Source organism: Maylandia zebra, linkage group LG4 (assembly GCF_041146795.1).
Source record: "Maylandia zebra isolate NMK-2024a linkage group LG4, Mzebra_GT3a, whole genome shotgun sequence".
Classification (NCBI taxonomy): Eukaryota; Metazoa; Chordata; class Actinopteri; order Cichliformes; family Cichlidae; genus Maylandia; species Maylandia zebra.
Window position 1 is genome coordinate 36,815,282 of NC_135170.1, and position 15,605 is coordinate 36,830,886.

Consider the following 15,605-nt stretch of genomic DNA (forward strand, 5'->3'; position numbering starts at 1 on the left):
ACCGCCCGCAGGGGCGTGCTGGGTGTTTTTTATATGCTTTGTATGTTCAGTATATTTCTATGCAAAACAAGAGGAACTTCAACACACAGCAGTATATTCACAGTTTACACCAGATATTTACACTTTATGGAAAACACAAAAACATTTTTTTTACTGTTAAACATCAATTTAGAGTAAACTTGTTTTGTTTTGGATAAATAAATATTGAAATATCTTTTGAATTAGTTAAATGTCAGAATAAAGAGAGACAGAGCTTCTGTTTTTATCACTTTCATCAAATTTAGGAGTACATATACACTAAGTTTATTGTTAATTAATAAGAAACTGCAGACGATTCCATTCTGAGCTGAAGAAGCTTCTGATTGGTTCGTAGAGTCCATGTGAGTAAACTGGTGGCACACCTGTGGATGCATATAAGGCAAAACACAGAGGCTGTTTCTGTGACATGGGAACATCAAGAGATGTCAACAAAACACCAGGAACAGAACTGTGGAGCTCCATAAGTGTGGCTCAGTTTGAATACAATTTGGTGCCATTTACAATTAAGAGATACAGACAGTTTCTCTCTTTACTCTGAAAGTTAACAAATATGTTTTTATATTTATCTAAAAAAAATAAATAATTTAGTCTGATTTGATGTTACGATTAAAAAAGTGTTTTTATCTGAAGAGTAAATATCTGGTTTCAACTGTAGATTTGATGATTGTCAGCACAGAGAGGGAGAGAGAGGAACAGAGATGAACAAGAGCAGGTGAGACTCACATGTTAGTCAAATGGTTGTTTACCAAAAGTATCACTGTATCACAGGTCCTCATGTATCTCGTACCTAGTGTTTCTTTTTAGGTTTGTTATTTTTCAAATTCTATATTTATTAAGTTCTGCAGCTTGTTTGCACAACGAGGATAAATAATTATATAAACTTTTCTCAATCTAAATATTGGACTTTGGTAGAATTAAAAAATAAGTGTAGTGCAGGTCTATGATGATTTTTAGTGCTGCTATCATCTAGTTCTGATTCTGGTTCTGTCTTGGTTAAGTCCTCAGTAGTCCTGATTTTGAACTGTTGTAGTCCTGTTTTATTTCCGGATCAGTTCTGGGTCTGGTTGAATTGGGGTTTAGTCCTCGTGTCTTGATACAGCCAGACTTTGTTCTTTCTTGCTGCTTAATTAAAAAACTAGTTTAAGGTGTCCTGCACATGTGATATATATTTTTCCCTATATGAAGTCATTCTTTTTTTGAACAAAACTCAAAACAGAGCCAATTAATCTTTCAGTCATTTCAACCCCCCCCCAAATCCCACATGCATACTACCCTTTAGGGCTAAGCCCCGGGTGTATCAAATGTCTGCCTCCACCTCTGGTGCTGCCCCCTGCTGGACGCTGTGATACTTTGTATTCTGGCTTTGTGGTTGTTTTTCACCGACTGAAGGAAAATAAATTTTCTTGCATGCATTTTTCTTATATTCTTATTTGTTTTGATGCTTTAACCCTGCATCGTGGCTCCAGCTGTGAATCTCGTCAGAAAGAAAACAAAGCAACGCTGTAAAAGTTTCACAGATTTATTTATTGAAACAAACATTTTAACAGAGACTGTGAGAGGTCAGAAATATCTCCAGAGGTTAAGAATCTGACTCGACCAGCGTCGGGACGTTTGACCCTCTCTGACACAAACGCTTCCACCTGTGTAAAGCGAAGATTCGACGATGTTTTTTTCTGTCAGAGATTCCAGGTGGAAAACAAGCTGTGAGAGGATTGTGGGAAATATCCAAACACCTGTCAGACCTCACACACCTGAACACAGAACCTTTGAGCTAAAGTCATTACAACAAACAGAGAAACCACAAAAACTGTTCACAGAGCAGCACCGACACGCCGCCTCGGGCTGAGACTCCACGGCCCAGAAACAAAACAGAAAACCTGCTGTGACACTCATTTCAGAGAAAAAGCACACCTTGTATAATGTTTGGCTTGCAGAAGAAGAATCACCAGAGGGAATCAGAGCAGCTGCGTGTAGGAACCTGCTGAGTTAATGATCTGTCAGCGTTCCTGCCAGCCGATCACAGATGATGAGTTTAAACATCAAATGGAGGAAAATAGATGAAAACCACTTTGTGGCAAATGAAACACTGTGCCATCATCGCCTGACATATTTCACGGTCTCATAACAGTAAACTTCAGTTTAACTTTTCCAGGCCTGGAGATGTCTTATGATCATGGAATTGCAGCTTTTCCAGGAATTGTTTGTCATGTCAAACCTTCCCTGCGGCAGAAATCCTGTTCTCTTCATCGCACAGCTCTCCTCTCACTGTCCTCTGCCTCCCTCTGGTGGCGGGGCTCAGTTCCTGCGCTGCTCCTGGTCCTTCCGGCGCTGCTTTTCCTTCTGTTTCTCCAGCTTGTCCAGAGCTTTTTTCTCCTTCTCTGCTGCACTTTGAACATCTTTGATGCGGCGCTTCAGCGCGCTGCGATCAGACGAACTGAGCACGCCCAGACCCTGCAGAGGACGGGAGGACAGCTCCAGTTATGGTCTCCAAACAGTTCAGTATTGTAATTGACTTTACGTGTAACCTTTGCAAGCTGTGTCAGTCAGCCTTATCTAAGACTACGGCTATGACAGAGTCTCTCAGGAAGTCCTGTTCTTCCTCCTCATCCTCACCTTCAGTTTGCTGCCGTCCATCTGCAGCAGCTGCTGCCCGTCGATGTCTCTAGCACTGAATTCCGGAACGTACTGCTCCATGTTGAGTCCTCGGAGCCACTGACACACCTGCTGAGTCGTCCAGGACGAGTGGGGTTCATCGCAGGGCTGAGGAAGAGGAGGAGGGAGCACAGTGAGCCACAGGTGAGTAGATGACAACGTTTTGGTGTTTGAGGTGGCGAGTGTGTTACCTCATCGGAGGACTGGGACAGGGTGTGGTAGGGATGGGAGGACCTGGAAGAAGAGGAGTCAATGGGAGGAGAGGTGGAGGAGGAGGTGTGAGGAGGAGAGAACTCCTCACTGAGAGCCGACTCCTGTGGGGAGAACACAGAGACGTTACTTCAGCATTATTTCACTAAAACTACAACCGCAGCTACGAGCACCAGCAGACAGCTGGTCACGTGGTTGGTTGCCTTGGTAACAGTCCCCCTCAGATATTTGGTGTTCTTCATCGAGTGGTTGTTGCCTCCATCGCTCCCCTCAGTATGACCCACCCTCTTCGCATTGCGAGCGATTATCTCACCTTCTGTCCTGTTTCTCAGCTCTCAGAAACACAGCACTGTGTCCATCTGCAGTCAGCTATATTTGACCACAGACCTCAGCATGTGTGAAAATGTAAAGGAAGAGCACGCACAGACACCACTCTGACTATCTCAGACATAGCATGGAAGGTGGGTTACAAAGCGGCTTGCAGATTACAGCAGCATGATCAGGCTTAAGAGCAGGAAGTTCAACTCGACGACGACTAAGCTGGCCAAAGGAGCTGATGCAAGAACAGGAAGCTCCTGAGCATGCATGGAGGGTTTCACCCCAAGTCCAGCGCCCTGAGGCTGTATGCAAGGGGAAGGAAGGAGGCGCTGGACTGGTGAGTGTCAGCACCACAGTCCGGGATGAGACAACAAACATCCGCGAATACATCAGGAAGATGGCTCCAACTGACCATAGAAGGACAGGCCCTTGCATGGTATGTACCACCGGCAGATAGAGGAGGTGGCTGACATCCAGAAATCCTACCAGTGGCTGGACTAAGCTGGACTGAAGGACAGCACAGAGGCACTAATCATGGCAGCACAAGAACAAGCTCTGAGCACAAGGGCACAGCTGTTAAACAATGACATATAAACCCTGCATCCAGGTCCTACACGGCACCAATGTGACTGAATGCTTTGGTCTGTTTAATTTGAACAATGTCACGTTGTTGGCCTCTCTGATTTTGTCAGCTCTCTTCATCTGCAGCAGTTTAAAGCTCAGTTTTTAAAACCTTACTATGTGACTGCAGCTCAGATCGGGATGGAAAAGAATCACTCGAATCTAAGAAACATTTGAACGGGTGCATGAAGATAGATATCAGGAATTGTGTACTGTGGATGCATTATTTCAGGTGTTTCCCCAACTGAAATTTACAGCATCCTTTTCCTGCTGTGTAAGTGCACCAGGAACCCTCATGTTAACTTTTATTGTGGGGAAAAAAGTTCATCCTCCAGCTTCACTGTGTGAATCTGTTTATGCTATGCTAACATAGCTGTGTCGCTAGCGATTACGTAGCACATCATTATATAGCAGCTAGCCCAACGTCAGTAACCCTACAAACATCACTGCTGTTTACTTTTCTGTCTCCATTTGTGTTGGAAGTGATAGCAGAGCTGTACGCTTGAATTTGTTTCAGAAATGTCTCACTCAGACAAGGGTGTATCATTTTTAGATGGAAACTAGCGAGCTAACTTCCTGCTAACCTAATGCCGTTAAACTTCATTAATCCTGGTTTTCATGGATGCCTGGAAGTTAACTCTCAGTTTTTAACTCCCAGTGATGACGCTGTGTTTGTTTGAGTTTAGGAAATGAAGACGAGTTTGGACCAGAAACGACTAAGTGGTCGGCATAGTGTACAGCAGTGGTTCCCTTTTTTTGCTAGGCCCCCCTTTGTTTTACCCCCCCGGCACAAACACATCCTCCAACCACACACGCCCATATTTTGCCCCATTGTGGTTTATTTCACACCTCAAACATTTAGTAAACAATTAAACAAATACAAGTAAACTGCAATAAATTACAGGCAGTAAGGAAATAAACTACTAACTCTTTTACGCTACGTCCGCACCTACACGCAGCTGTTTCGTCCACGTAAACGGCATTTCGAATCACTGAAAACGGAGATTTTTAAAACTCCTTTATTGCGTTTACGTGTGGTCAAGGAATACAGAGTTTGTCACGCAACGTCAAAGGTATGCGCCTTTTTCCACGTCACGCTGTGGCCATGTTATTGTTTACATGAGATGAATTGCAGAATGGAAGATAGAGACAAAATACTGTTAATCTGACTGTCTGCAGGTTTTACACGCTTACATACACGCAGTTACTGTCCCTCCATTTACAAAGGCAGAGGCGTCACGGTGTCATTATTTTACATGTGGTTGTTTTTTCCTGTGTAATAATGTTCAACATTGCTGTCAATACATTTTTCAAAAAATGCCTCTCTGTGCAAAATGGGTTTAAAAACATAAACAGCTGTGAGAGACTGTTTGTCTGTGATTTAAACAGCCCAGCGCTGCTCCCGATGAAGGGGAAACCTGCAGGGAGACCTACCTCGGCACCTGTGCAGGTGAAACCAAAGGACAGATTTGCGTCGCCATATTTTCTTTGGCTTAAAATGAAGTTGGTTTGGAAACATGTTCAGCGATGCTTCATCTCCTGCTTTGCGTTTGTGTGGGAGCCCCATTAAAAACCTGTCCATTATGCTAGCAGTGTCCAAGCATTTATTTATTTATTTTTTCCTTTTCATACCGCGCACCCCCTGCAATGGCTCTGCATCCCCCTAGGGGGCGGGCCCCACACTTTGGGAAGCTCTGGTGTACAGAAACATCTGTGCTGAGTATGGCCTGGAAGTCCGGAGGTCAAAATGGGAGACGAATGGGAGGGTGGTGGAGAATGAGCTAAGATCCTGTGGGACTTCCAGATACAGACGGACAAAGCAGTGATCAAGAATGACTAAGGGATTTTTTTTTTTTTTTTTTACACAGTGCTGTGGTGCATGTTCTCCCAGTGTTTGCATGGGTTGTCTGCGGGTACTCCGGCCTCCACCCACACTCCAAAGACATGCAGATAGGATGCTTAATCATCCAGGTAAGGAAATCCTCAAAAGTTGATTCTGTTCTTCTGGACGGAGAAACATTTCATCATGTGACTTCTTCAGTCTCAGCTGACTGCAGGTTTCCAACCTTATAAACATCTGCACAATGACTTAAACTAGCACCACTGGTGATTGATCATTGATCAACAGTCTTTGATCATTGGTGATATCAAGTTACACACACACACACACACACACACACACACACACACACACACACACACACACAGCCTATCAGAGCCATTAGCAGCTCCTTCCTCTGAGCTGTGATGGTGAGCAGAGAGAGCCTTAACGAGAAAACAGGGATCAAGAACAACTTCCTCCAGGCTGCAGAACATTTATCATCAACCACAGCTGTGTGATCATGTGACTGTCTGTCAGCCAACACGAGTAAAATCAATACTAACACACACACTCACTCTGTAACCTGACACTGTGTACACAGCTAACACAGCTACAGTCAGATGGAATATGTCACGCGTGTGCTGCTGTGACGTTTTGTGGGAACGTTGTTCATGTCCTCTCTCAGAGACTGCTCACATGTTTCACTCTGAAAGTGTTTTTAATGAATAACCCACTAAAACAGCTGACTGACTCCTGTCCTGCTGCCAGCAGAGAACTGAGCCCCTCGTTGTGTTTCAGGGCGACGCCCAGAGACAACGCTGCTGAGGTCGCTTTATTTTATCTTCAGTCTCATCAAATCAAACAGCAACTGAGTGAAGACGCAGCTGCTCTAACAGACGCTGATAGATTTCTTTGATTGTTGATAGCTTGTCCTCGGCTCAGATAATCCTAACCTGACTGCATGAACAACTTTACAACCCAACAGCACTGCAGACTGACTGCAGCAGGCTGAGCCACGATGCTGTTTTCCACCCGTCAGGTGTGATCGAGGTGTGCAGCTGAGGCAGCTCTCACTCTGGACAAACTAAACAGGACCTCGGTCAGCTTCAGGAGGTTCTTGCTCCTCACTCTTTTTCTGAAACAGTCCTGATTGTGTGGCGTCTCTTTAGGAGAGCCTAAGTTCATGTTTAGAGATGTGCACCGTGTGCACCGCTGCCCTCTGTAGAGCGTGGGAGAAACATGCTCACACATGGACCTTACGGGTTGTATGAACACTGCTTGCTTCATGTATGATGAGACAGCAGCTGTAAGGTTGGTGAAAGTGTGTTTATTAAAGGACAAGCGCTGTTGAATTCCCAGTGAGATTGTGACTGTCCTGCAGACAGTTGCTGCTCCTCTCACAGTTCACAGGCTGGAAAATCCTCCTGTGTCCTTCTGACATCAGGCCCAAAGCTGCTGAGGAAACCACTGGTTTATCTGCAGGTTTGAAATCCTTTGCCTCCTCCTCATCATCTTCATCTGCAGAGTTTATAATTAAAACCCTCTAACATCAAAGAAAAGCTCTAACATAAACCTGTAAGCAGCTTAATTGGACATAAAGTATCTGAATTTCCGGAGCGGGACCAAACAGGCTACAAGCTGTTCGTTCTCATTTTCTTGTCCCACCCTTTTTTACTTCGTCACTTCTCATTACTATACAGGGATCAGCCAGGCCCGGGAGCCGCCCCCAGTCCCCTCTGAGGACTTCCCAAACTGCAGCTCACTTCATGTCTAAGCCATTCACCTTTAAAAACGCTGGCAAACCTAAGATGAGGACGTGGACCCAGCGAGTGAAAAAAGCAGAATTTCAGCCGGCTTCTGTGCATGCATGCTTGCATTGTTCATTGATGATGAGTGAAAACAAATCTGAAAAAGAGAAAGGTCACTTACAGCGGTGGCTCTGAGGAGCCTTTTCATGGATAACAAAGAAATCCTTCGTTTTATGGAAAGGGTTGGAACAACATCTCCTGGTTTTGAGTAAACTGAATCCCAGTCCCTGAAACAGGAAGTCTATAAAGACTTTGATGGTTGCAGCATGAAGAGTTTTCTGTCATGGATGACTGGACCCAATTCTTTCCAACTTCAAGGGTTCAAAATCTTTATTTAATGTGACAATATGTTTGAGAGGCTGCTGAAGAACATCATCTCCTCCTCCATCCCAGACACCACAGATCCGCTGCAGTTCGCCTACAGATCCAACAGATCCACAGAGGATGCCATCGCCCACGTCCTACACACCACCCTCAGCCACGTGGACAAGAAACAGGGTAACTATGTGCGAATGCTGTTTGTTGATTACAGTTCAGCGTTTAACACAATAGTGCCCTGCAGACTGTTCACAAAGCTGAGGGATCTGGGACTTAACAGCCGTCTGTGTGCATGGGTGTTGGACTTCCTCACTGGCAGAACTCAGGTGGTGAGGGTGGGCAGGTGCTTCTCCAACAGCATCACCATCAACACAGGAGCACCTCAGGGATGTGTCCTCTCGCCACTGCTCTACTCCCTCTACACTTCAGACTGTGTGGCCACCCATGGCTCCAACACCATTGTGAAGTTTGCTGACGACACAGTGGTGTTGGGTGCCATCTCCAACAACGATGAGGCGGCCTACATGGATGAAGTGAAGAATCTGGCATCGTGGTGCCAGGACAACCACCTCCAGCTGAACGTCAGCAAGACCAAGGAGCTGGTGGTGGACTTCAGAAGGGGTCAGCACAGAGACTACAAGCCCATCATCATCAATGGAGCTCCAGTGGAGAGGGTGCAGTCCTTCAAGTATCTTGGTGTCCACATCTCCTCAGACCTGACATGGGCTGCCCACATTCAGGTCCAGACCAAAAAGGCTAGGCAGCGCCTGTATCACCTACGACAACTGAGGAAGTTCAGGGTCTCTCCAAAGATCCTCAGGATTTTCTATACAGGTGCTGTGGAGAGCATCCTCACACAGAACATGACATCGTGGTTTGGGAACAGCTGTGTGAAGGACCAAAAAGCTCTCCAGAGAGTGATCCGTACAGCAGAACGCTGCTGCAGGATTGCTCTCCCCCCGCTTCAGGACACCTACACCAGGAGATGCTGGACTAGAGCAGATACTGAAGGACCCGTCCCATCCTGGCAACAAACTGTTCCAACTTCTGCAATCTGGTAGAAGGTTCAGCATCATCCGGGCAAGGACAGAGAGACTCAAGAGGAGCTTCTATCCCCAAGCCATCCGTGCCCTAAACACACACACCCGCCCTCTCACATCATCTATAACTGACTGAGACAGGACTCTTCCAGACACTAAACCAAGGCACAATGTACATTTCAATTCCTTTAATTTTAAATATGTTTATATTGTCTATCCTGTAAAATAGTCAGATGTCTATTCATATTAATGTACAGAATTCACCTGCTTGCTGCTACTACTGCACATTCACCCAGTGTATATACTATATGTCTGTATATATATATATATAATGTTCTTCCTCTACCCCCCTCCCCCCCAAATTTTGCACATGTCGAGGCGCGTGTCAGGCTACATTTCACTGTGTGTTATACTTGTATAACTATGCATGTGACAAATAAAGAACCTTGAACTTGAACTTGAATGTAGAGTTCATACCCAGAAATATGATCAGTAGCGGTTTTAGATACGGGCGACACGGGCGGTTGCCCAGGGCGGCATCGTGGTGGGGGGCAGCATCATGGGCATCGGCAAAAAAAACCCTGCTCGTACTCATGCTGCCCCGGTGTCATGCCAGCGCATACTGGGAATGGTACAGGCACCGATCGGTTTTCTATCGCCCATTTGCTGGGAGTAAGGGCGCCCTCCGTTTGCGAGGTGCGCCTGCTGCTTGCGGCGCAGAGAGGAGAGGGCGGGGCGGCGGGGGATTCTCTGGCTGGCTGCAGCAGCATCTAATAACCAACTCGCAAAATAAAACAAAATAAAAACAACAAACAAACCAACAACACGAAAACACCAGACATCCTGATACAGATTTATAATAAAGGGATCAATAACAATTTAAAATCTATATTTTATATTTTGTTGATTTAAAGTCTCACACACAACCTGTTTTTAAAGTTTAAAAACAGAGAAAAGAGGAGGAGTGTAGCGACTTCCACAGTCGCTGGAGGCCGGGGATGGAGCCCGCCTATTTGCCTGACGCGCTGTCAACTTTACGCAATAATGCCAGAGGTGGAATTGCTTGCTTGTTTATTAAAATGCTTGAAAAGTTTACAGAGCATGTGATCGGCTCGCGATTCAAACTCTACATCACAGTCTCTAACGCAACAAGGGGAAACTCATTGTGCTGCGGTCAACAAAAACTACGGCTACCCGCCCTCCTCTCTGTCAAAATCAAACCAGTGAGAGACAGACTGACAACGCCCTCTTAGTGTCACCGCTAGCAACCACGTGACTCCTGTTACACATCACCATAGCAACCAAACAAATGAAAACCCAGTGATCATTAAAATTCAATACATTTAATTATGGCTCCTACAAGGAGAAACGAGAAAAAGATGCAGGTAAGCAGATGTGTGATTGGATAATGGCAGCTCATCCTGAAAGATTAAGAATCAGAATACTTTCTTAATCAATAAGGAAATTATGTGGGTTACAGTTGCTCCAAGAAGAAATGGTAAAAATAGTAACAGACTAAACTCCAAACAATATATACAATAATATAATATTAATTAGTCAGGGTCAATTGTTGATTTGTCCTGTTCTCATTGTATGACGAATTATGTCTGTTTAGTAGCCGTTTGCACACTATGCATTTCTCTCTCTCTTCATATGTGTGTGTGTGTGTGTGTGTGTGTGTGTGGGGGGGGGGGGGGGGGGGCACCAGAGGGAGTGTTCGCCCAGGGCGCCAAACAGGCTAGGACCGCCACTGCATATGAATTTCCTTTGTTAACACTATTCCCTGATGTTACCAGCCCCTTCTCTGTTTCTGTTTGTTGGTTTGTTTTGCACTTTCGAACCACCGTACATAACGCTGCGTTTGTCTCATACCTGGGAGTGAGACTTGCGCGGTCTCGGGGAGCTCAGCGGTGGAATTTTGGGGGAGCAGGGCGGAGTACCGGAGGAGGAGATCGACCCCCGTCCTTCGGTGAACCAGGAGAAGGAGATGAAGGATCCGGAGGAACGGGACGGACTCTCAGACGGCTCTCTGAGGACAGAGGACAGCGTCAGGACAGGAAACGCATAAAAACACATGTTCGTCCTCTTAAATGATGTGTGTGGTGGAGCCACCTGCTGCCCACAGAGAGCCTGTTGGATTTATCTTTCCTCACTCTGATGTATGAACGCCTCAGAGTCACCCTGTGAAAGACACGGGGACAACAGTCAAAGGTGCAGAAACATTTGTGCTGACTGCGGGGACCTTGGATGAAGGATTCAACATAAATGACCTCATCAGTCACGAATATTAAATATAGTTTAAAACACCTGGAAAAGTGAAGTCAGAGCTGATCAGGACTGGGAAAGGCCGCTGTGACTGGATGGTTCAGTAAATGGATCATCTTCTTGTTTTTGATGTTTTTACCTTCAGGTTACTGTAAACTGATTGGGTCCTCACAAAGACCAACATGTGTGTGCATCTCACCCCAGGTCCAGGAAGCGTCTTTTGGTTTTCTTGTCGAAGATGACGGTCGGACTGCCGGGATCAGCTGGACTCGTGTCACGACTTGTATCAGAGACCAACACTGACACACACACACACTCGTTAGCATCTGTGCAACATTATATGTCAATCAGATCTCATAGGAAGCGAGTGTTTGTTATATGTGTGTGTTTTCCGGTGTTTGCAGGTGTGCACCTTCACTGTCGGGCCTTCTGTTCCTCCTCATGTAGACAGGTGAGCAGTCGGAGGAGGGACAGGATTTAGATGGTGAGCTGCTGGGAGTAACCAGGGCCTCTTGAGAAGTTGCGTTGGTCAGCTGATGGTACCGCCCCCGAGGTGGACCAGCCAATGACAAGCCTCCGTCCTCTGGCGAGCGACGGACCTGAAAAACGAAAGGACAATGAAACTTGTTTTCTTTTACTTTTTAAAACCTGATGTGAGCTCGGTGAACTCACCAGCGACGTGTCGAAGGAGAATCCAGGGCTTCTAGCTGACAGCAGCGAATCAGGGGAGGGGGAGGACCCTCGCATCGCCAGGTGGAGAGGCGAGCGGGCAGAGTGCAACGGACTGTCCTGGAATGATAGACACACTAGATTTCATCACACACCAGAAACGGAATAATCTAACAATGAAATGATCTCAGGAATTTAACAAAATACTTTAAAATTAAAAACTAACTTAATAATTTTAAGTTCCTCTTAGTGCTGATGACATCACTGGCTGTGATGTGCATCTAATGTTATTGTGCATAAAATGTTATTGTTTCAACATCTTTGTCATTTAATTCTCTAAAATATTTAGATGCATCTCACTGACCTCCACCTTTCTGTCGAGGCAGTCGTCGCCCTCCGTTGAGCTAATGCTGTCTCGGTAACGGGACCTGGACGGGCGTTGTCTCCGTGTTTTGACAGACAGCTGGGCGCGGCCTTTCTGGATGCTGTTATCCAGCAGCTCTGTCTCTGGGATCGCCTCGTTCAAGTCTGAAACACCCACACACACACACACGAGTGTAAATGTGAGGCAGGCACTGAATGAACTTTGACCTTGTTATTGATCCAGAATGGTTCCACACACTGGTGATGGCAGCTACATTGTAGCCACAGCTGCCCTGGGGCGCACTGACAGAGGCGAGGCTGCCGGACACTGGCGCCACCGGCCCCTCTGACCACCACCAGTAGGCAACGGGTGAAGTGTCTTGCCCAAGGACACAACGACCGAGACTGTCCAAGCCGGGGCTCGAACCGGCAACCTTCCGATTACAAGGCGAACTCCCAACTCTTGAGCCATGATCGCCCCAATGATCCGTGCAGGATAAATATTCAGGTTTCCTTCTTAAAAAAAAGGTGTTATGGCTAAAAGACGACCTGTAGAGAGAGGTCGCCCAGTGATTGACTGTTCCAATGACATCATCAGGACCCAGATCAGAGCAACTGAACTTGCTGTGAGGAGCTCCTGTCTGAAGTTTCCCACTCATGTTCAGACAAACCTCTGTGGATCAGAGTGAACCTGAAGGAGCCCTACAAACAGACAGACTCTAAGGCAGCTTCTGACTGTGTTTACACTGGTTTCAAAGTGGATTTCTAGAGCTTTACTCACAGCAGTGGAAGGTGTTCACCATGAAAATGCAGTAATGAATGGTGGATGATGAATAGATGATGGGTGGATGGATGATGGATGGATGTACATGGGTGGGTGATGGACTGATGGTGAGTGAAGATTTCAAGCTGCAGTTTTTGTGATGATGCTGAAGCTTGTTCAACATAATCAGCTCCTCTTCCTCCTCCCACTCACCCCATCAGGAGTCCATCAAATATTCAACACACTGACCATCATGCTGGAGCCTATCCCAGCTGTCGTAGGGGGAGAGGCGGGGCACAGCCTGGACAGGTTGCCAGACTCTCGGAGGGCTAACACAGAGAGACAGCCAATCATTCACACTTATGGGCAATTTAGAATCACCAGTTAACCTAACCTCACTGTATCCCACTGAACTGTGTTAAATACATTTTGTTAACTTTGTTTTTTAAATGGAAAAATATCACCATGTCAATTAAGCCTATAACACATTCAAACAACAGATGCAAAGTCCCAGGCACATTTACATCCCAGGTCTCCAAACAAACGGTATCAATACATAAGAAAACTTTGTTAACTAATTAGTGTGGATGGTTAAAACACAACGCTGTTGTCCTGGGGTTCATAAATCATGACACTCCCCTACATAAGCTCCCTGAATTGGCAAAAAGTATCGGTATCAGTATTGCTATCGCCAATACTGCTCTTAAATTACTTGGCATCAGATCAATACCAAAATTTGCAGTATTGCACAGCACCAGCACCGAGGCAGTTACTGTTGTTTCCCCCGAAACAGTCGATGTGGCTGAAGGAAAAAAGAGGACATAAAAAGTTTGATATCAAAGACTAACAGAAGAAAAAAGAAGGACAGAGGTCATGTGACCTGACACAACGTAAAAGTCTGAGTGGCGATCTGTGATCTTTGTGTTTGCAGTGTTCGATCTGCTGTTTGTGAAATCTGGTAGATTTTTAAAAAAGGTACGTTTACCTTACATTTGGATTAAAAAGGTTAAAGCCAGCACAATTTCAGTTTTATAATCAGCATGGTTTCTCTGCTTTCTGTCAGTGATGCTGGTGACAGTTATCGCACGTCTTCAGTCCGTCTTAACATGATCATACAGGCTTCCTGCCTCTCCTCCCCCACACTGAACTGACGGCAGTTTATTTCCCAGGGGGGAGAGAGAAGGAGTTAAAGTGATGATGAGGGGAGGGGGAGGAGAGGAAATGGAGGATTTGGTGCAGAAACATTCAATCCAGGTGACAGAGAGGGAGAAAATAAAGATTTAATGGAGCAGAGGATGGAGGAATGGAGGTGGGGGAGGGATCAGGGGAGAGAGTAAATGATATTAGAGGAAGGTGAGGGGGTGAGGAGGGAGTCAGATGATATTAGAAAAAGGGGGAACAAAGAATAAGAAACCTTCAGCCGCTTTCATGTTTGATTCTTTAACTCGGATTTTGATCAAACAGGAAACAGAATTCAGAACCAAGGTCCATCAAACCAGGGCCCATCCAAACAGGGTCCATCCAACCAGGGTCCATCCAACCAGGGTCCATCCAAACAGGGTCCATCAGCATGTTTGCTGACAGTCCAACAGATTCATTTCCTGTGACTTTTATTTGTCTGCCTTATGAAACATCTGTGGAGGAGTTTAACCTCCAGGAGGAGGAAAAACTTGCAATGGGAAAAAAGGTCTGTTTAAGGACCACTCCACTCCTGTATGTGTGTGTGTGTGTGTGTGTGTGTGTGTGTGTGTGTGTGTGTGTGTGCACACGTGTATGTGTGTGTGTGTACGCATGTGTGTGTGTGTGTGTGTGTGCACACGTGTGTGTGTGTGCACACATGTGTGTGTGTGTGTGTGTGTGTGTACGCATGTGTGTGTGTGCACATGCGTGCACACGTGTGTGTGTGTGCGCACGTGTGTGTGTGTGTGCACAGGTGTGTGTGAGAGAGACTCACCGAACACGCTGTCGGTATCGTCGAGTTCAGCAGACATGGCTCCTCAGCAGTATCTGTGCACAAGAAGAGACCAAATCATTTTGGAGATTATGTATCTGAATTTCAGGAGCAGGGCCACGCCTCCAAACACGCTCCTTCCGGTTGCCCTATAGCAGGGGTGTCAAACTCCAGGCCTCAAGGGTCCTGTAGGTTTTAGATATCACCCTGGGTCAACACACCTGAATCAAGTGATCAGTTCATTACCAGGCCTCTGGAGAACTTCAAGACATGTTGAGGAGGTAATTTAGCCATTTAAATCATCTAAAACCTGCAGGACACCGGCCCTGGAGGCCTGGAGTTCGACACCTGTGTCCTATAGGTTCCCTCAGTTCTGCAACTGTTCATTCTTGTTTACGTGCCCCTCCCTCCCTCCTTGTTCTCAATTCTTTAATTTCTTCTTTTCTACAACAACAACAAACTTTATTTATAGAGCACATTTAAAAGCCTTGGGCATACCAAAGTGCTTTACATAAAACAATAAAAAATAAAACAGTTCACACATTAACATCAAATTCATAAAAGTAACGGATTATGTTCACAGATAAAAGCCACCAATAAGAGTAAACTGCAGCACATAGGTTATAGCAAGGTAAGACTGTACCACCATGATAAAAGACACCAATAATGGAAAGATAGCAGAGAATTTAATACAATAGGTCAATAGGTCACTGCAAACAAGCCAGCATTTAACTGGTAGAAAAGGCAAGTTTAAAAAGATATGTTT

At 45.6% G+C, this 15,605-nt stretch overlaps 1 protein-coding gene across 3 annotated transcripts in view; it reads right to left on the reverse strand.

The window, feature by feature from the left end:
* Positions 1-1,542: 1,542 nt before the first annotated feature.
* samd14 (sterile alpha motif domain containing 14) overlaps positions 1,543-15,605 on the reverse strand; it is a 29,926-nt gene continuing 15,863 nt past the window's right edge. For all 3 annotated transcript variants that reach the window (XM_076883518.1, XM_014410326.2, XM_014410325.2), the window contains 10 exons: positions 14,843-14,895; positions 12,127-12,290; positions 11,766-11,882; positions 11,506-11,692; positions 11,293-11,392; positions 10,941-11,009; positions 10,701-10,857; positions 2,883-3,005; positions 2,653-2,799; positions 1,543-2,490 (listed from right to left, as the gene is read on the reverse strand). In XM_076883518.1, the coding sequence (XP_076739633.1) occupies positions 2,335-2,490; positions 2,653-2,799; positions 2,883-3,005; positions 10,701-10,857; positions 10,941-11,009; positions 11,293-11,392; positions 11,506-11,692; positions 11,766-11,882; positions 12,127-12,290; positions 14,843-14,879 (1,257 nt within the window). In that variant the 5' untranslated portion in view covers positions 14,880-14,895 and the 3' untranslated portion in view covers positions 1,543-2,334. The remainder of the gene's footprint in view (positions 2,491-2,652; positions 2,800-2,882; positions 3,006-10,700; positions 10,858-10,940; positions 11,010-11,292; positions 11,393-11,505; positions 11,693-11,765; positions 11,883-12,126; positions 12,291-14,842; positions 14,896-15,605) is intronic.